This window comes from Nannospalax galili, unplaced genomic scaffold, assembly GCF_000622305.1.
Source record: "Nannospalax galili isolate Female #2095 unplaced genomic scaffold, S.galili_v1.0 scaffold4, whole genome shotgun sequence".
NCBI lineage: Eukaryota > Metazoa > Chordata > Mammalia > Rodentia > Spalacidae > Nannospalax > Nannospalax galili.
In genome coordinates, this window is record NW_008350321.1 from 81,899 (window position 1) to 103,615 (window position 21,717).

General features: G+C 39.2%; 1 protein-coding gene across 1 annotated transcript in view; it reads right to left on the minus strand.

The window, feature by feature from the left end:
* LOC103745506 (zinc finger protein 160) overlaps positions 1-21,717 on the minus strand; it is an 87,514-nt gene that overhangs the window by 49,592 nt on the left and 16,205 nt on the right. The window contains 1 exon segment of the mRNA XM_008847429.3: positions 18,096-20,108. Within this exon segment, the coding sequence (XP_008845651.2) occupies positions 18,096-20,108 (2,013 nt within the window).

The following is a 21,717-nucleotide window of genomic DNA, read 5'->3' on the forward strand; positions in this document are numbered from 1 at the left end:
ATAAAGAAGGATACCACTGAAAACATGAGTTATTTTTCTGGTCCTCATTGTTTATAAATTTTGTTTCACTTATTACGCAGGATATGTGGTATGTGATATACATACAGTGTTTGAAGTTCTAAAGAAATACATGATACCATCCCTGTTTTCCTTTTCTGGGGTACAAAGACCCAATAATGGACGCTGTACTGTGCTCTGAGTGTGAAACAGGCTACCGACAAAAAAAACAGGCTACTTCAGAGTCTCTACCTGTGAAAGCTAATATTTGCCAAGTAAATATGAGAACTTTCTTTTCCCAAAGGAAGGGAGCACACTAACCATAATTGAAGGAGAAATTCTACATTAAATATGATTCATGTGCTTCATTTTGTAAATTACCAGAAGAAGCTTACTACTGATAAACCAAAAAAAATTATGTCAAAATTGTGGAATTTGGCACAGAGCACCTCAGCCAAGGGAAAGAACTTTCAGAAGATAAATGGACACAGATGTCAACAAACACAGCAGTGAACATCATCAGGCTGTGATGATGGTAGGATAAAAATCATAAGCAAAGTAATGCAATTCCTGAATTAAATTAAAAAATCAATTCTATGTACTGTTCAATCAACATTACACCTGCCTTGTTCAGCGATTTCTTTTGTGTTTGAATATTTTCTCTTATATTCTGTGAGAGAAATACTATCCTCCCTTTTCCTTAAATATGCCAGTTTTGGTAAGCAATGAATTCCATTTTGTTACAATGCAAATTTTCCATAGACTTGTCCAAAAAACTAATAGAGCCTCCAAGATAACCTTCACAGCACATGGTCTATTCTCCACTATCATATGAGGACCAAAGTCCATCTTCTGTAGGAATTGGGGATTGATGTGTTTCAATTTTCATCTACCACATCAGAAATATTTTGAGATTGTAAGTGATGCATTTATTGAATTAGTCTTAAGAAAGAAACACTGGAGGACAGAATAGAGACATAGCTTAGGCTGCATAGGTTATAGAGTTAATGTGGACTATCAAAAGAAGGAAAAGAAAATGTCTTTGGAATATCTTGCTCATTATGCAAGAAAATAAAAGTCTACAAGCTCAAAATACCAAAAATATTGAGAAAGAAAGCACATGGCCCTTTCCCCTGGATGCATTTACCTGAAAACAAGCCATCCCTCCTCCTTTTGTGGGTTTCTTTCTGAGGAAGACTTGTATAAATCCCAGCTCTCTATTGAGAATCTTCCTTTAGGTGCAAAGACAATCCACTAAACCTGCCAATATAACAAGAGAAAGAAGCACAGTGCGAAACAAAACAAAACAAAATAGGTCATACTCACTGTCTGCATTCACAGCAGATTATCTATACAGGAAGAAAGAGCTCCTACATGGAGACCCCAGTATAAATTTCTGCTTTCTTGCCTTCAGGTGGCCTGTCCTGCCAACAAGATTGAGGATTTCCTCTACGTTCATGAGGATGTGGCTGCACTGACGTCCTTATCTACTCAAGGCAGACTAGCAGAGTCTCCAACCTTTGGAAGAGAAAGCTGAACTCAGCTATCAGTCAGAAGCACTTGTGGTTGACCCCCAGGCTCAACTTTTCTTGCTTCTGTTAATCGAAACAGGGCTGATGCTTCTACTTAACTTAATAGACAGAATCTGTGGGAGAGGCACAAGTGAAAATATTTCTGCAAAAGGCAGAATTTCAGGAGAAGTTCATTTTGAGTTTAAGAAATATATTCTTTATTATGTAATGAAGACAGCATATTTTACAAATTAATGATGCATCGTTTGTCAACACTTTTATTTTACATATACAGTGGAGCTACTCAGAGTAAGTAATATATCCACGTGTTAAGCTTTTATCCTACTTTGTAGTTTGTAGATCCAAATTCATCATTTCTAACCATTTTAAGGTATAAAATGCATGTTGGAGAATTACATTCACCTGATTGTGGCATCAAACTACTGAAATTATTTATGCCATAAGAGATTATATTGTTTCTGCTGATTACTCTCAGATACTCCTATTCACTATAACCATTATTATATTAGCAACATCTGTCATCTATCATTTTTGATCGTGGAGCTCTTATGTTTTATATTCATTTACCTAATGTATGTCCACCAGATCAATCATGATGTCAAGTATGAGAAGATTCCATGCTTCTCTATGATGGACTTATATATTATTTTTACATTATTATAAAATACATTATATTATAATTATATTACATTTTATTAAATAATTCCTATGTTAAAGAATATTTAAATTGAATACATACATATTCTGTTAATAGTGCTATAATAATTAGGGAGTGAGTGTATATATCCCTAATACATGTTTAATTCATTTCTTTTTGGTATATTTTCATAATTGCAATTGCACGATTATAGACAATACTTTTTGATATTTAAGAAACTTCTAGCCGGGCATGTTGGTGCATGCCTTTAATCCCAGCACTCAAAGAGTCAGAGGCAAGTGGGTGTCTGTGAGTTTGAGGGCAGTCTGGTCTACATAGAGAGTTCCAGTTCAGCTGGAGCTACAGGGAGAACCTGTCTCAAAAAGACACACACACACACACACACACACACACACACACACAGAGAAACTTCCAAGTAGTTGTGCATGATGCTGTTCCATTATTCATGTACACTGACAATGCACATGCATGCCACATTGGCCAACAATCTCATCAGCCTTTGTGATGTTTGTCTTTAGGAGTATACACATTGTCACTGGTATTCTTTGATAGATTACTGTTTTTATTACCCTACATTTAAATCATTATACATATGGAGAATCATTTATCTAGTGATCATTTGTACATTGTTTTGATGAAATGTCTACCACATTAATTTCAAATGGGGTCATTTGTGATTTAATATCATTTTATTAGTTCTATAAATATTTGGATATGTGATATGTACTTTTGTGTGTCGATAATAATAAGATAATAATCATGAATAGTATTGAAGTCTTGCATGTAGTAAATGATACCAAATGCTGGCAGGGATGTGAAGACAGGGGAATGCTCATTCCCTGTGGTGGGATTGCAATCTTGTGCAACCCTTATGGGAAGCAGTGTGAGCTCTTAAAACACTAAAAATGAACCTACTATATGGCCCAGTTATATCACTCCTTGGCATATACCCAAAGGACTCACCCCATTGCAGAGATACTTGCCCAACCATGTTTATTGCTGCTCTTTTCACAATAGCTAAGAGATGGAAGCAACCTAAGTGCCGTGTCCCTCAGCTGATGAGTGGTTAACAAAAATATGGTACATTTACAAAATGGAGTTCTACTCAGTAGTAAAGAAAGATGAAATAATGAAATTTGTAGGTAAACAGATGGATCTAGAAACTGTTATACTAAGTGAAGTAGCACAGACTCAGAAAATCAAAAGGCATATGTTCTCCCTCATTTGTGGATCCTAGCACCAAATCCTTATATGTGAGTACATATCCTGATGTAACTTCAGGAACCAGGAAAATGGAAGAGAGGGAGGTAAAGGAAAAGAAGGAGCCCGATAGAGAAGAATAATAGGAGACAGGTGTTACTAAGGGAGAACTGTGTAAAAAGCAGGTAGTTAAAGGGGAAGGGGAAGAAGAGCTATACAAAGAACTATGGGAATAAAGGGGAAGAAGGAATTCAAAAGAGGTGGGACCATAGTATACAAAAATTATCAAGGGAGAAATGGGGAAAATGGGGACACTTTAAATGGGAAGGGCATGGAGGGAGGATAATACAGGGAGAGAAATAGGACACATAAATAGTGCCTAGCTAGTATAAAAAACTAGAGGGAATCTTATTAATCCAAAAACCTATAGAAAAATTACATATACAATATCTCTACATGAGTGTGTGAGTATAGCTGAAGACAAACAAACAAACAAACAAACAAACAAAACCAGTTCCAGACAGGAGAAACCTTCCTTTGAATTGTTGGCCAGGGTAGTCAAAGAGACTCCCAAAACTACAAAGGCTATTGCCACAGTCCTTGATTGACTCCCAGATCTTGATGGTAAGACCCTATTGCTGAAGACAGGACATACTTTGGACACAGGATTTGGAGCAATGGAGTTAGAACTGACCTGGAAGCCTCCTCCCCTGAAGGTGGGCTCTCATAGCTTTGGAGATTACTAGGTGAGCTGCTAAAGGAGAACATCAATCAATGGTCCAACCCCAGCTTCAAGGCCTAAAAACCACATCAATGACCAGCACAGCAAATGACATTGGTGTAGTAGTAACACTTTTATGTTGGGAGTAATCAATAACTACCTAATTGGACTTAAAGCCCACTCAGTGGGAGGAAACTCATGTGTGGTACTGGAAACCTAGTCAAATACACATAGCTGGAGAGGTCATAGATCTTAAAGAAAACCCCAAGGATCTCATATCCCTAGGCAAATGTAATCTCTTACTATGTGCAAAATATGGATCCTTACATTTATAAACAATTATCCCAGTCACCACCCATCAAAGTAGCTTCTTTTTCAACAGAAATTATTACAGAGTTACACCACTGGTCACACACAGAATGTCCGTGAATTGCCCAACTCTAAGTGGCACATCTAGGATGCAACCCCTACACCTAAGACTCATGGAACATAGAACAAGGGATGAAGAGAACACTAATGTATCTTTCAACTTTCATCAATGAAACTCCCTCATGCAACAGAGGGCCAGGACCACAAAACATCTCAAATGGCCCAAACACAGAGAATAAGAGTCCGACGAGTGCGGGTCCTTGGCTAGGACTACTATACTAAAATCCACTCACCCAGGGTTCAGGGACCATGGCAGAAGAGGGGGCAGAAAGAATGTAAGAACCAGAGAGGAGATGTATGACCATACAGACCCAGTCCTTTAGGTGCCTAGCATCCTTCTCTTATAAACGTACAGCAATGGTGTCAGCATGCAGAAGACCAATGCAAACTTAAGCTGAAAAAAAAAACCCAGCACAGAACTGTGGAAATAATCAGCAGGCCCCAATCTTACTCAAAGAATGAGTGGTAGATGATTACTGCTGGGTGAGGAAGAGCTGATCTTCTTAAAGGGAGGGACTCTACATAGGCTGACTAAATCCTAGTGGATGAACTTGCACTGAGGGACATCTGGGGACACTAACTTTACATGATAGGCCTTAACACAAATGACAGAATGTATGAACTTCAGTGGGGTGCTATGGGACGGTGCCCAAAGGGAAGGTGGTACAAAGATGATTTTCTGTATGAGATACACAAAAATTCAATAATGAAAATGTTTATGTCTTAAAATGCATAATTATTTAAATAAAACTGTTTTTTAAATTTTAAAGTGATACTCTACATCCCAACATTGACCTTATCCCTACTTTGTAAACAAGAATCTAGTCTAACATTGTGCAGGTGCTCTTAGTGTCCAAGGCAATCTGGGTCCAAATATCTACAAAACTGAGAAGTCTGGGAATAGAGTAGGCAAAGCGCAGGTCCCAGCCTTTGTTCATCACTCCTTGTACTGGTCCTGCCCACGTCAACCCTGTCCTAGTGAGCTAACCAAGCATGGACTCTCCGCACACCCCATCCCTTGTCCATTACACAGGCACAGGCCCCAGTTCTGCCCAGCGGCAGTGCAAGTGTCTCTCTCAGAGATTTCTTGTGGGTTCCCTTCTCCCGAATCACTCAATAATGCCAGCCAGGAACTGTAGGGGAGGCCACACCAAGCCCTATCATATGCAAGCCTTGGGCATCGGGTTCTAAAGTCCTACAGCCCACCCCCTGAATGTAGATGAGTCATTCCATTCCTTTCATGAATGAAGGCCAACGGATCAGGAGATAGACACTGTGGGGGAATAGGAAAATAGAGGAGAGAACCATCAACAGATGGCAAAGTGAGGCGTGGGACAGGAATTCTTCAAGAGTGAAAGAAATAGCATGGAAGAAGCAGGGAGGGTGCAGGGCCCACAGAGAAACAGATTTTTGACAGAAAAGGGAAGGGTTGGCATTCAAATACAGAGAGGAGAGGAAGGAGGATCTGCAGCTATGGCAGACAGTAATGAAGCAATTGGACAGGGTCATTGATGGTAAAGCAACCAGAGGGAGAAGACAGCAGGGAAAATCTAGGCAATGGGGTCCAGGGAGAGGGGACAAGAGCAGTATCAGAGGCAGAGCTAACAGAGAATATCAGTGGGGTCAGGAAGGCAGAAATGTGTAGAGATTGGGTACAATCAACAAGCCAAGCAGAAAAGCAAGTCTAGGGCTTTGTGTACACTCAGCAGCCACTGTACCAACTGAACTACATCCCCAGACTGTTATACCTTCTTTTTTACTTTATTTTTAATTATTATTTTTGTTTTGTGTGTATGAGTATATTGTCTGCATGTAGTTAGGTACACCCATGCCATGCAATGCCGGTGGAGGTCAGGAGGGCTTCAGAACCCCTGGAACTGGAGTTACAGAAGGTTATTAGCTAACAAGTGGGTGCTGGGAACTGAACCCAGGTCCTTTGCAAGAGCAGTCAGTGCTCTTAACCAATGAGTCATCTCTCCAGGCCATGGAATCATGTTCTTTAACTCTGAATGTTTTATCTTGATATTTACAGCTTTTCTATTTGGAAAGATCACAATGTAATGTTTTCCTTTTTTAAAAGATTTATTTTTACTTTATGCGTATGACTATTTGCCTGCATGTATGTTTGTGTACTTTGTGCATGCCTGGAACTTGAAGAAGCTAGAAGAGGGGGTTGGGTCCCCTAGAGCTGGAGTTACAGACAGTTGTCAGCTGTCCTGTGGGTGCTAGAAAGAGAACCCAGGTCCTCTGTAAGAGGAGTGCTTTTAACCATTGAGCCATCATCTTCCAACCCCCACAGTTTAAAACTTCATGCTAAAAGCCTACCATATTTTCTTTTCTATATACAATAGCATTGCTTTGATTGTTCTGGATATATCTAGATAAATTAATAATTATGTGGTAATGATTTTTTTTTTTGGTATTTTTGAGACAGGGTCTCCCTGTAGCCCCAGCTGCCCTGGAACTCACTATGTAGACCAGCTGGCCTTGAGCCCAAAGAGATCTGCCTGCCTCTGCCTCCCAAGTGCTGGGATTAAAGGCCTGCGCCACCACGCCTGGCAGTGCTAGTAATGATTTTGAGATGATTAAGCAGTATTTCTAGAATATTTTTTCAAAGATATAAAGTCAATTCGGGGTCATGGTTATTTCATTTTCTGCTGGTCAAAATGCCTGACAAAGAAATTTAAGGAATGAACGGTTTATTTTTGCTCACTGGAAGAGTAGACAGTGCTCTTAATGGCTATGTCAACTCTCCAGCCCCAGCTCTCTCCATTTTATGCAGTCCAGGTTCCCAGCCCATGGAAATTTGCTTTAGTGCAGTTCTCCACAACTCAACCAATGTAATTTACAAAATCTCTTATAGATATGCCCAAGGATTTGTTCCAGGATGATTCTAAGCTGTGTCAATTTGACAATATAAACCATCATAGGTATTAAGTAATGTGTTGTATGTCTTGTTTTTTATGCAGTTTATTTTTATTTAATAGTAGAAATGTAATACAGATTACACCCTCTAGACTTCCATTTGTTATTCTAGTAACATACTTGGGGACCCGCGGGTGATGATGCTGTCTTGGTGACTCAATATTGTGACAAAAAAAAAAAAATACATGGAAGGCAATCACAGTTATGTACTAGATTATGTCTAATTATGAAGAAATCTTCCTTTAAACCTTCAACACTGTGAAACTACTGAGGTAATATAAAATGTGGGAACTGTTAGCTGAAAAAGAACTGTATGTCGCTTACCCAGTATCAGAAGTAAATGCAAAGCACATAAGAACATCTCCAAGATTCCAAATATAGTTTATGATAAGGAGATGATTTGCACGTCCAGATCCCTGAGGATGCTCTGTTACTTTCCAAGGAGTGGTGTTCATATTTAGAGCTGGAGGACCCTGAAAGGAAACAGATTTTTGCTCTTTTTAATATGGAAACGGACACCAAGTAGTCTCTTTTTTTCTCCGTCTAGAAATGTCTAATATTAAATGCCTACTATTAAGTGATTTATGTTTGCATATATTGTTGCCAGGAAAGATCAGGCAGGGCACCAGTTTACAGGAAGCAGATATTTTATTAAGGCTGCAGCCTGGTCAGTGGGCTGAGGTCTCAAAATCTGGACCCCCAAAGGGAAGTAGCACCCACCTTTTATATCTTAGGCATTGGGTTACAGTGAGATGGAAACTTAACATAGATTGGGTATCAGTATAGTCTCATAGGCAAATTATTATAAATTTAGAAAGAAAACAAATATTAAAAAAAATTTTTGTCTGAAAATAATTGCAGAAATCTTCATCTGAGACCATCAAAACTGAGGACGTTTATTCAACACACAAATGGTTCTAGCTAGCTGTATTAGCATTGGAACCACAAACTTGTCAGCTGAAATTTGCTACAAGAGTCAGAAAGAGAAAACAAGGATGAAAATCCATACTTTCCTTATTATTTCATTAGGCTCTACAGAAATAGGACTTCCTTTATATGACCTATGCTTGGAGAGTCACTAATGCTTTATCTCCTAACAGTTGAGGCCTCACCTGTCTGAAGTAATTAAAATGGTATTCTCACTTCACAGTTGAAGAAACAGGACTAAAAGAGTCTGAGACTTGATCCAGTCAGATTGCAGTGGCTCATTCAATTTTTGATACATATTTTTTTGGCTGCAAAGACAAGCCTTTTTGACAATGGTCCTAACAGCACTGGTTATGTCTGGACTTATACTACTAGCATCGACATTTATTTTCCTGGTAAGTAATAGCTCATTTTCACATATATGAACATGTCAAGTTTATGCATATACACTTATTTCATAGGCCATCATCTATGACTTGATTCTTTCCTTTAAAAGATTTATTTTTATTTACATGTAGTTGTATGTCACTCTGTGTGTATGCACTCATGAGTGTAGGGGCCTGTGGAGGTCAGAGGAGGGATTCAGATCCCCTGGAGGTGGAGTTACATGTGGTTGTAAGCCACCCAACATAGCAACTGGGAACCAAACAGGTTCTCTGGAAGAGCAGCAAACACTCTTAACCACTAAGCCATCTCTCCAGCCCCTATGAATTAATTCTTAAGTGAACTTTAAAGGCCCACTGAGCCCCACATCTGCCTACAAAGGAAACATTCCAAGATGAATTTGTATTTACTGAAGAATGGTTCACTACTATGATAGAGGGAAAAGTCCAGAAGAAGACTAAAATCAAGTCAGGCACTAAAATGACTGCACAAACTGTGGAAAGCAAAGTGATACAGCCTCTGAATTGAATCAAAGAGAAATGTTTACCTGAAAGAACCCTCAAAAGCACGTGTTAAAGGCTTAGCCCCAGCTTGGCACTGCTGGGAGGTAGTGGAATCTTTAAGAGGTGGTGTCCAGCAGGTGGTCTGGAGGTGTGATATTAAAGGCAATAGTAGCTTATTTATAAGCTGACTATCACGGGTATTTGCTACAGTAACAGGTAACTATCACAGAATGGTGTAATGTATGCTAAAATTGTAATTGTCTTTTGGGTTTGTTTTTGTTTGTTGATGTGGTCTCACGTAATTCAGACTGGCTTCAAACTTGCTATGCAGTGATGAACACACTGAGAAAGAAAACAACGTACAAAGTAAAAAGTAACTAGGAATGAGGCTAGTCAAGAAAGTGAAAGTAATCTACAATGAAGATTTCAAAACATAGAAAAAAACTGTAGACATTAGAAGATGGAAAGACCCTCCATACTTATGGATCAGTAGAATTAATGTAGTGAAAATGATTGTATTCTACAAGCAAACCTACTGATTCAATGTACCCGCTATCAAAATTCCAATGGCATTCTTCACAGAACCAGAAGAAACAATCCTAAAATTCATATGGAAGCAAAAGAGACTCTGGATAAACAAAATGATCCTGAGAAAAAAGAACACTACAGGAGGGATGGTAGTACCCAACCGCAAGTTATATTGCAGAGCTACAGTGGTGAAAAAAAAACAAAAAACAAAAAACCAGCATGGTACTGGTACAAAAACAGACATGCCAACCAGTGGGGGAAAACTGAAAACCCAAAAGTAACCCTACACAGCTACAGCCACTAAGTTTTGGCAGAGAGGACAAATATCTACATTGGAGAAAAGGCAGTCTCGTCAATAGTTTTATTTGAGGGGAGACTGGATGGTTGCATGTAGAAGAATGAAACTAGATCCCTGTATAAGAACAAATACCAAATGAATTAAAGGCTTTAATGTAAAACTTTAAACTCTAAAAGCATTAGAATAAAAAATAAAGGAACCAATTCAATATATAGGCATTGGTGAGGACTTTCTGAAAATCATTCCAATAGTTTGGGTAATAAAAGAATTGACAAATGGGATTACATGAAATGAACTTCTGCACACCAAAAGGAAGAGGTGAATAGAAAGAAAACCTACAGAGTGGGAGAAAATCTTTTCTTGCTTAAAAATCTAACAGGAGATTAATGTCTATTAAGAATAATTAAATACAATCTAATTTAAATATACAGATAATAAGCAAATCACCCAATCAATAAATGGATTAATGAAGAGTCAGTTTTGTAAAGATAAAATACAGCACTGGGCATGGTGGTGTGAACCTTTGATCCCAGCCCTCAGGAGGCAGAGGCAGGTGGATCTCTGCCAGATAGAGGCCACCCTGGTTCACACTGTGACTTCCAGGTGGGCTGTGACTAGGGAGACCCTGTCAGAAAGAACCAACAAAAAGACACAAAACAAAAAACCAGAAAAGATAAAATACAACTGGCCAGTAAGCCTAAAAAATTGTTCACCATCCTTACTCTCATGGAAATGCAAATGAAGAGTACACTGAGGTTCCATTTCAAAATCCTGGTGAGGATGTATGTAAAAATCTCTTATAGACTGCTGGCGTTAGTGTACAGTGATCCAGTCACTATGGAAATCATATTAAAAGTTTTCAAAAACACTACAAATAAGACTACTGCATGACTCAGCCAGACCATTCCATTGTTTCTTCCCAAAGGATTCAGTCTTACCACAGACAGATATTTGCATTCATGTTTAATGTAGTACTATTTACAACAGCCAGAAAGTACAACTAGTCTAGATGTCTTTCAACAGATTCATAAATAAAATATGCTATATACTCCCGTGTTTTTAATTTTTTTTTTTACTTCATGTGTATGAGTGTCTTGCCTGCACACTGTGTGTAAGTGCACCATTACTGTGCAATGCCCACAGAGGTCTGAAAAGAGCGTTGGATCCCCTGGGAAATGGAGTTACAGATTGTGGTTAGCTGCCATGTGGGTTCTGAGAATTGAACCGGAGTCCTCTGGAAGAGCAGCCAGCACTCCTAACTGCTGAGCCATCTCTCCAGCCCCCATAGAACAGTGTTTTTATTCAGCCCAAAATAACATTTGTTGGAAAATGGATGCAACTGGACATCATCATATTAAAGTAAATGAGCCAGACACAGAGAGACATATGTTTTATATACCCTAGATTTTATATAATTACAATATCCATTTATATTGGGGGGGAGAAGCGAATAGTGGGAGGTAGAACATGAAGGAGAAACATGAGAGGGTTTTGAGGGTGAATGTGCTCAAAGTACATTATAGGTTTAAAAGATGTAGCATACACACAGAAACCTACACTCCAGTTCTCATCCCATCAAGTCTCAGAAAGATAACTTGCAGAATAGAGCTATCTACTATACATCTGCACAAAACTAAAACTGCAGGGAATGGCTCAGTGGTTTTGTGGCTCTAAACCCACAAAAAAAAATAGCTTAATCCATTTGAAAATGGAATGGATTCTTTCCCTCCTTTGAGACTCTTTGCTTGAAAAAGAACATTGTAGGCACTTTCTCCTCTTTTGAATAATAAATATGCAGTCACTATGGAAAACAAGTGCCTAACTCCATAGGCACGGTCCTTCATATTGCAAATCTTCTGTCATAGAGATAAAAGTTTGGTTTTCTCCAATCAATAAGCTGACTTCGTTCTCTATTACCTTTCTGAGGACTTATGAGTTGAGTGGTAAGTTTTAAAATTATATTTGCCACCTGCTTGCAAAAAGGTCTTTGACTAAACTGTTTTCAATTTGTCAGAAAAACACACCAGATGCTATAATGGGGCTCTTCACAGCTAAAAAAGTTACAGCAGGCAGGCCCAAGACACTAAAGGCAAGAGGGAACCAGAGAAAGATGCAGGAAAAAAGAAAATAACATCAATGTAGATTTTAAAAAAAATTACAGAGAGATGTAGGGGAAGAAATTGAAGGAGCTGGTCCTGAGCCAGCAGGAGTGGTGTGGAGGCGGTGAACAGTTGAGCGGTGGAAAACAGTAATAGTGCAGTGGTAGAAAGAGCAGCAGTGTTAACAAGAAGAGTAGGGAAAGAATTGGAAGGGAACTTGGTGGCCACAGGGAAGCAGAGTTGGAGGAAGAGAAACAAGGGAAATACAGATGGAGGGAGAAAGTGGCCAGAAATATATGAATGTGGCCACAATCAAAATTTTGTGTGAATCCCGGCACTCGGGAGGCAGAGGCATGCGGATCTCTGTGCGTTTGAGTCTAGCCTGGACTGCATAGCGAGTTCCAGGACAGCTGGGGCTACAGGGAGACCTTGTCCCAAAAAAGACCACACACACACAAAAAAGTTTGGGTAGTGTTGGGTAAATTTGTCCTCCAAGAAAAAGAGGGGATGAGTCTAGAGACTCAGAAAGCAGAGCACACTGGGAAAAAAGAGGAGCTGGCGCCATTTTGGGTGCAGCAACCAGCAGGCGAGCCAGCCTCCTGTGGACTTCTCAAAGACCCTGTGGACCCCAGCACAGACTCCAAGGGGGAGATGGTGCACAGACAGCTGGCTAGCTTCAGGCAGGGCATGGTGAAGCTCTCAAAGCTTAGTCAAAATGTAGAAGATGGACTATGGGAGCTTATGCTTTGTTAGTCACCCTTTTCCGAACATCTTATAAACCATGCTAAAACCCAAATAAAAGATATTCTGTCGGTTTGTTAGCCCTGGGGCCTCAGAGGGCGTGGGCAAGGGGGTCTCTCAAGAAGGGGGAGGGGAAAATTTAATGCAACAGATAGAAAGTAGGGTTGGAAATGTTTGTAATAGAGTGCTACAAAAAATGTTGGAGATAGGAGATGGGAGATAGAATTAAAGAGGGGATGGGAAGGGAAAACACTCCCAAAGTTTTTAACTATATTGTCTGTAATAAATATTAATTCAATCCCTGAAGGTGAGTCTGCTCCTTCAGAGATACTGATGCATATTCAGAAAGAGGGTGCTACAAGGGTGCCACAGTTCTTGCTGGCATGGCAGATGAAGCCCACTACTATCCTTTGGTAGTTCGAATTAAAAATGCCCCCCCCCCAATATGGTCACGTATTTGAAAACTTGCTCCCCAGTTGTGGCACTGTTTGGAAGGTTATGGAATGTTTAGGAGGCAGAGCCTTGCTGGAGGAAGTATGTCACCGGGGGCAGGCTTTCATGGTTTAAACCTTGGCCCCACTTCCTGTTTGCTGTTTTCTTTACAAAGATGAAAATGCTTCCCTACTCCTGCTGCTGTGCCTTCCCCATCAAGATGGACTGTATCCCCTTGGAAATTGTTAAGCTAAAAGAAACTCTCTTCTCCTCTAACTTCCTAGGTGATAACATTTTATCACAACAGAAAAGTTTTTAGGGCTTTTGTGTTGTGGGATAGAATTTGGTGCTGGAGAAGTCATTGACTACTACTGCAGAGCTTAAACAGATGTCCGAGTGAAAGCCTGCAAGAGAGTAATGCTGGAAAAAAAAATGAAGACAGTGGAGGCCAAGTTTACAAGATTTCAGAGGGGAACAAGCACTCTATTAGAAACTAGGCTAGAGGCTATTCATGTAATGTTTTGTCAAAAAGTATGGCTGTACTCTGCTCGTGTTCTGAGAATTTCGGTGAGGATGAATTGAAATGTGCAAATTTGGAGATTTCCAGGAGAGCATTAAGAAGCTTAAGTTGCAGTCAAATTATGTGGTGAAATAAACAAATGCTGTAGTTATTAAAGAGATTAGTGCTATTACAGAGCAATAGGAAAGATACTGAGTATATGATCCCTCATGGCTAAGGTCCCAAGTTGTCAAAAGAGTTTGGGGTTTTTTATATTTCTACAAAACAAATACCTAGTGTGGTGGTTTGAATGAGAAATGTCCCCAATTGACTCATGTATTTGAACACCTGGTCACCTAGGGAAGATTTTCACCACCTTCAAAGTACAGAAGCTGCTGCAACTGTGGTCCAAGAGGCCAAACTTTGTTCTGAGCTGTTAGCATAACATGGCAGTGCCAGCCACTTGGTACTAATTTTGGGGACATGAAAAATGCAATATTGAGGAGATTCTTCCTTCTTGGTTTCAGAGAACTGTTAAGGCCAGGCAGTACGTGGCATATCCGGAGACCACTGCATAAAGCTATGAAGGTGAAACCTGGATTGCATTGGAGAACCGAAGACGTTGGAGATGCCTGAACCTTGAAATGTCTGCCAAAGAGAGCTTGGAAAGAGAGATGTATGTTGGAGGCAGCATATCCGGAGGTGTGGAGTCATCTAAGACCTTTGAAAGTGAAGTTCCAGATATTGGACATGGAGCTACAGTATTTGATGTTTGCTCTGGTGGGTTTTGGTCTTACTTTGGTTCAGTATTTTCCCACTATGCCCCCATTCCTCCTTATAAGAAATGGGAAAGTATATTCTGTGCCACTATATATTGGAAGTATTTTATTTTTTTTTACAAGGGTTCAGTTAAGAGATTGGGTTGAGTCTCAGAAGGGACTTTAGTGTTTTCAACAGTGTTGAGATTGTTAGACTATGGGCATTTTGAAGTTAGACTGAATGCACTTTTCATTATAATATGGCCATGAGTTTAGAGGGAACAGGACACAATGTAATCATCCGAAGAACTATATTCCATAGGCTAATGTATTTGAACACTCGGTCCCCAGCTGAAGGCACTGTCTGGGAAGGTTACGGAACATTTAGGAGGTCGAGTCTTACTGGAGGAAGTACATCACTGAAGGCAGGTTTTGAGGTTTTATAGCCTGGCCCTAATTCCTATTCTCTTTAAAGGGAGACGCCCATAAACTCTAACCATAACGACATCTCTGCTCTACAAAAAAGCCCTTCTGAGACCCTTACTGAAAAGATGCAAGCCCTAAGCCTTAAGGAAACATCCCTAACCAAACTCCATTTACATACACAAACATACTTAAATTCCTCTGCTTTTTAGCTGGTATGGCTACTGCAGACTCCCACTGGTCAGAATTTGCATTGTTGAGGTTGGTTGCTTTTCCTTTCCACCTGTGACTCTTTCAACTCTTAATCCTAACACTCTGCTTACTATGTGTAGATGGAATGTGATCTCTGTGCTTCCTGACTGCCAGGCGGATATCACATTCCTGTTGCCATAGTTTTCATGGCACAATGGATCTTATGTCTTCTGAAACTGTTTTTCTCACCTAACTTGCTTTTTGTTAGGACATTCCATCATAGCAACAGAAAAGCAACTAAAACATTCCCTTCAAATACTGAAATAATTCTATTCATGAATTACTTCATAGATTTCTTTTATGGTTTAAGTAGGGCTTAAATTAAGCTACTATTTGTTTAATAATTATTCTTGATTCTGACAGTACTATTGTGTATATGAGGAAAGCAAAGCACAGTGAGGTCTATCCAGCTCTCATCAGTTTAACAGTCTGAGAATCTGAAGTGTTGTATAGTGGCAAAGAGGAGTTTCAACTATGATGCTGCATACAGAAAGCAGATGAATTTTCTTTTCTAGATTGCAACATGCTTTTTTTCTTGATATCCACAGCCACTGTTTACTGTACTGTACTTTAGTTTCTGTGGCATTGTTCATTAGCTATTTAGCTCAGGGTTGTAAAATTAAAGCGTTCTTCTGAAAATTCAACATGATTAGTGATGCAGCCATGTCCTCTTAAGGACTAGCTACTAGTAATCTGGAAAACAGGTAATAGGTTATATACAGGGGAAAGATCTTTTTTCTTCTAATTTTAGTGCATGCCTGTTGTCACTGCATTGGACCTAAGACTTATTCATTAATAATAATTTTAAAAGTTTGCTTTCTCATGAAAAAATACTTCTTAGGAGACTTTCAAATTATATTTTCCCATCATTTCTGAAATAAAGTGGGGTTGTTTTAAGAGTCCTAGGCACTCTGTAACTGAGCTTCATCCTCAGTTATGAAGTACATTCTTGGATAGTTGATCTTGTGTTTGCTAGTTCTGACATGTCAGTAGGTCCTATGTTATAACATAAAAAAATTCCTATTCTTCATATTAAGGTTTATATTTTTATGTAAATTAACAGGAAGGCCATAGGTTTTATTTAGCATAAAAGAAAAAGCCAACTAGAACACCATAAATAATCATCAAGAGCAGTGCAGGCCTTATAATGTTTAGAATCTGAAATTTCACATCTACATTATTATCATTATACATACACAAGTATCCTAAGGGTGTGGAGATAAGTTCACTGAAGATTATAGGGTCTTAGTCTCAAAACTGTTTTGACATTTGATTCACACAAAAAGTATAGAGCCCCTCACCCTTAAGAGCAGTGTATCTTTACTGCCCATTAACAAGTGCTACACTGAGATAGAATAAAATTGTATGGACAGAAGAAAATACAAATCACCAATGATCATGAAAATGCTTAAATTTTATCAACTAAAACATGAGATCAACGATACATTCTGAATAAAGCAGTAGCAAAGTTTAACAAGAGCAGTTATATCTAATCACCCTCAATATTTTTTTTTTTTTTAAGTTTTCATGTTCCTGAGGATTGAACTTAGGGGTCTCACACATGCTAGACAAGTGCTTCTCCACTGAGCTACACACCCAGTTCCTAGTTTTGGTTCTTTTGATTAAATTTTCCACTCCAGTAATAGTCTCTCTTCAATTTCAAAAATAAACTATTTAATATTTGCTATATAAAGGCTGTCATTCAATGTAGATGATCACTATATCTTCTGCATTTTTATTGACAGTCTCTAGTAGCCCATTAACTTTATTTCAAAAAAAAAATTCAGTATCTTAATTTCTCAGCTTGCTGTATCTCGTGATCAGTTGGTAGACCATTTTTTCTTGTAAACTGTCATTGCCTCACAGAAGCACCCCCCCACCAACAAAAAGCATGATGACTTATGTTGTAGCTTTAAATTATCCTGTCACTTTCAGATGTTAACTTAGGCAATACCTAATTTCAAAAGCTAGTCATTCTCAGAAACTGGATAGACACAACACTTACCTACTGAAAGGAGACCATTCATCCTGTTTTTCCCAGAGACTATGTGAAAAGCCTGCAAGGTACCCATAGTATTAACAGATTTCCAAGTTGAATATAACATCAAAAGTTAACCATAGAGAATGAGAGAATGAGTTCCTTACATAAACCCTCATCCACAGTAATGGTTATTAGGAAACAACCTAAGTACATTACATTTAGATGGTTTCATCAACAATGTGTATTTTGGTATCTAGCAAGGTGTGCAACATACAGATCATCTGATTAACACATATGAAATGTCTTTAATATGGACACAAGCTTTTGTAAAAGCTTGATTTTTTTTTTTTTTTTTTTTGAGAGTTCTGATACTGCCTTATTTTCACCAGCTCTACCCCTTCTCCCTCACCTTTCCCAATGAAACGGCCTGTTTTTTTGAGACAGGATCTCCCTGTAGCCTCAGCTGGCCTAGAACTTACTATGTAGACCAGGGTGGCCATGAACTCACAGAAATCTGCCTGCTTCTGCCTCCCAAGTGCTGGGACTAAAGGCATGAACCACCACACCTGGCTTGAAATTTTTTTAAAGTCATGTTCTTGCTAAGTAACCTAGGCTGTACTCAAACTGGTAATATTCTGACAACACCCTGGCAAGTGTTGGGGTTTTAAGTGCATACTTTCAAACCTCAAGTGGTGTGTCTAACTTTTGATGAATGGTTTCCTATTATCATTGCAATTATATTTTCTTAAGAATGAATTCTTGCCACAAGGAGTGAATTGTGACTTAAGACCTTGCTATACTTATTTATGCTTCTGTCCAGTATGAAGTCTCCGATGACTTGCAAGGTTGGAACTTCGACTAAATACCTTGCCGCACTCATTACATGTGTAAGGTTTTTCGCCAGTATGGATTGCCTGATGCGTAGTCAGGCTTGAACGCACACTGAAGGCTTTGCCACACTTCTCACACTTGTAAGGTTTCTCTCCGGTATGAGTCCTACGATGACTTGCTAGATGTGAATTTTGAGTGAAGACCTTGCCACACTCATCACACTTGTAAGGTTTCTCTCCAGTATGTATTGCCAGATGAGTAGTAAGGCTTGAGTACACACTAAAGGCTTTTCCACACTCATTACACTTGTAAGGTTTCTCTCCAGTATGGGTTCTACGATGATTTGCAAGGTGTGAATTTTGAGTGAAGACCTTGCCGCACTCCTGGCATTTATAGGGTTTTTGTCCAGTGTGGATTACCTGATGGGTATTAAGGTTTGAATGTGAATTAAAGGCTTTCCCACACTCACTGCACCTGTAAGGTTTCTCTCCAGTGTGAATTCTCTGATGAATTGCAAGACTTGAAGTTTGACTGAAGACCTTACCACATTCATTACATTTGTAAGGTTTTTCTCCAGTATGGATAACCTGATGGGAAGTTAGACTTGACCGCACACTGAAGGCTTTGCCACATTCATTACATTTGTAAGGCTTCTCTCCAGTATGAACCCTCCAGTGTCTTGCAAGATTTGAAGTCTGACTAAAGACTTTGCCACATTCTTCACACTTGTAAGGTTTCTCCCCACTGTGGACTCCACGATGACTTGCAAGATGTGAATTCTGAGTGAAGACCTTGCCACACTCATCACACTTGTAAGGTTTTTCTCCAGTATGGATTGCCTGATGGGTAGTGAGGCTTGAGTACACACTAAAGGCTTTCCCACATTCATTACACTTGTACGGTTTCTCTCCAGTATGTATTCTCCAATGATTTGCAAGGTGTGAATTCTGAGTGAAGACCTTGCCACACTCTGAACACTTGTAGGGTTTTTCTCCAGTGTGGATTATCTGATGGGTATTTAGGTTAGAATGTGAACTAAAGACTTTCCCACACTCGTTGCACCTGTAAGGTTTCTCTCCAGTGTGAGTTCTCCGATGAATTGCAAGGCTTGAAGTTTGACTAAAGACCTTGCCACACTCATTACATTTGTATGGTTTTTCTCCAGTATGGATTACCTGATGATTAGTTAGGTTTGAACGAACACTAAAGGCTTTGCCACACTCCTTACACTTGTATGGTTTTTCACCAGTATGAATTCTCCGATGACTTGTGAGGTGTGAATTTTGGGTAAAGACTTTGCCACATTCATCACATTTATAAGGTTTGGCTCCAGTATGATGTCTCTCATGAACCAAAAGATAAGAACGTCTGAAAAAAGCCTTACCACATTCAACACATTTGTAAAGTTTCTCTCCAGTATGAATTCGCCGATGATGTGCTAGGGAAGAGGTATAACTGAAGACCTTCCCACACTCATTACATTTATAAGGTTTTTCTTTAATGTGTATCTTTTGTCTTTGCATGAGTAATGAAGAATAAAAGTCATCCTCGAGTTCATGAGAAATGTGTGTTTTGACACTAGAAGGAATTTCTGGAGAGGATAAACCCAATGAATCATTGCTGGTAGGCTTCTCAACTTCATTACTACCAATTTCCTCGTCAGATGAAAATAGTTTGGGTACAGGCAGATGTGACTTGAGGCTTAATCCAAGCCAATTTCTCCTAAATTTGTTCCCTGCCTCCTTCCTACTATCTTGATCTCTTCCACCATTTAAGTTTTCTTTATGGATTACAAGCATGGGTTTATAACTCCCTTCAATGTTTTTCCACTGAAACTCAAAGTCATGTATGTTCTTCTGGACTTCCTTGAAGGAGAAGTCTGTAATGGCACTGTTTTTATGTCTTTCAAACATCACTGTCTGGAATATTTCTCCAGAATCGCTGTCCCCTTTTGATGGTATTTCTTTAAATGTATGTTTAGGAGAGTTGACTAGAAGATATAAAGTAACATAGACCTGATTAATTATAGACAAATATTACACATTGAAAACTTTTATAACAAAAGTATTACTTATGAATTGACTTATAAACCTTCAGAACCATAAAAATCAATGTTTAGTAACATCAAAAATATGATTCTTTAGTTAAGAACAGGTAATTACAAATAATTCAAATCAACAGAAGATAAGCCTAGTTTCAAAGAACCTATACCAAAATCTCCATATTAAGCAATCTACATAAGTCAGGAAGAAAAAAGTGTATTTTTCCATCATGGCCAATAGGCACACACTAACTGCCAAAAAACATATGGCTGTATCACAACTGAAGAAACGAATGGCTATTAATGGCACATTCTGTATAAATAAATGCTAAGGTATCATAAAATGTTATACTGGTACATAGCCAGTAGTAAGTTTATATAATAAATAAGTAAATGGCAATTTTGAATAGCAAAGCAACAACAGCAAAGAGGAAGAGGGGAAGAATTCACACACACACACACACACACACACACACACAAAATCAGCAAAAAAGAAAATGTAGCATCTTTTATAAAACTACACCCACTCACAACAGGCACTTTTCAACATTAATAAGCAATGTATGACAGTGATATTGCATAAAACATGTTGACAAATAAACACTTGCGAACCCTAATAAAAGCCTGCAGGATCTTCTATTTCAGAAACAGCCCAAAACACAAGGAACAGAATACTCAGCTATTCCACTCCTGTTTGTTTATATGTATGAAATGAAGTCACTATATAAAAAGAGATATCTGCATGCTCCTGATTATTGCTGCAATGCTACAACAGCCTAAGTACACAATCAGCCTACATGTGTGCCAAGAGATAAAGAGTCTCTCTCTCTCTCTCTCTCTCACACACACACACACACACACACACACGCTCTGGAATATTAATCAGTCACAAAGAATGTTGGGAGCCATCTCAGCATATTGGGAGACTGAGTCTTAGCCACTTCTTCACAACTGCTGACAGGCCTCAGCTGGCTATTTTCCATTCTGCCCGCAGCCTTGGCCCAAAAACTTCAGCAGGCAAGCAGAGCCCACAACCCTGGCTCATAGCCAGGGCTGGTAGCCTGCGGCCTTGCTCTAGTTATTGTAAATAGCCATTTTCTGTTGATCAGTAGACTCTCGCAGGCACGGGATGGAGCCCGCGGCCTTTGCCTGCGGTCTTGTTTTCTTTTCCAGTAACCGCCTTGCTCTCAGTGGATTCCTTCCTTGGAGTGCACCTGGGTCTTTGCTATCTGGCTGATATGATTCAGTCCAGTCTGTACTTCTTTGTTCTTATTCCTTATTTAACTGTATGCTTGTGCTTCAATAAACGAGGCTTGATCAGAGCACTGTCTTGTCTCCATTTCTCTTGCCCCTTGTCTTGGATACTGGGGACAACGTGAGGGACATGACGAAAGAAGAAGGGGTGCCCACCCGATCAAACAATAGTTCAGAGACGTCGCGGTAGCCTGCTGTGACCGAGCCGACAGGTAAGTTGGTAGTCAATCATGGGGCAAGAATTAAGTCAGCATCAAAAGTATGTGATACAGTTAAGAGAAGCTCTACAGGCAAGAGGAGTAAA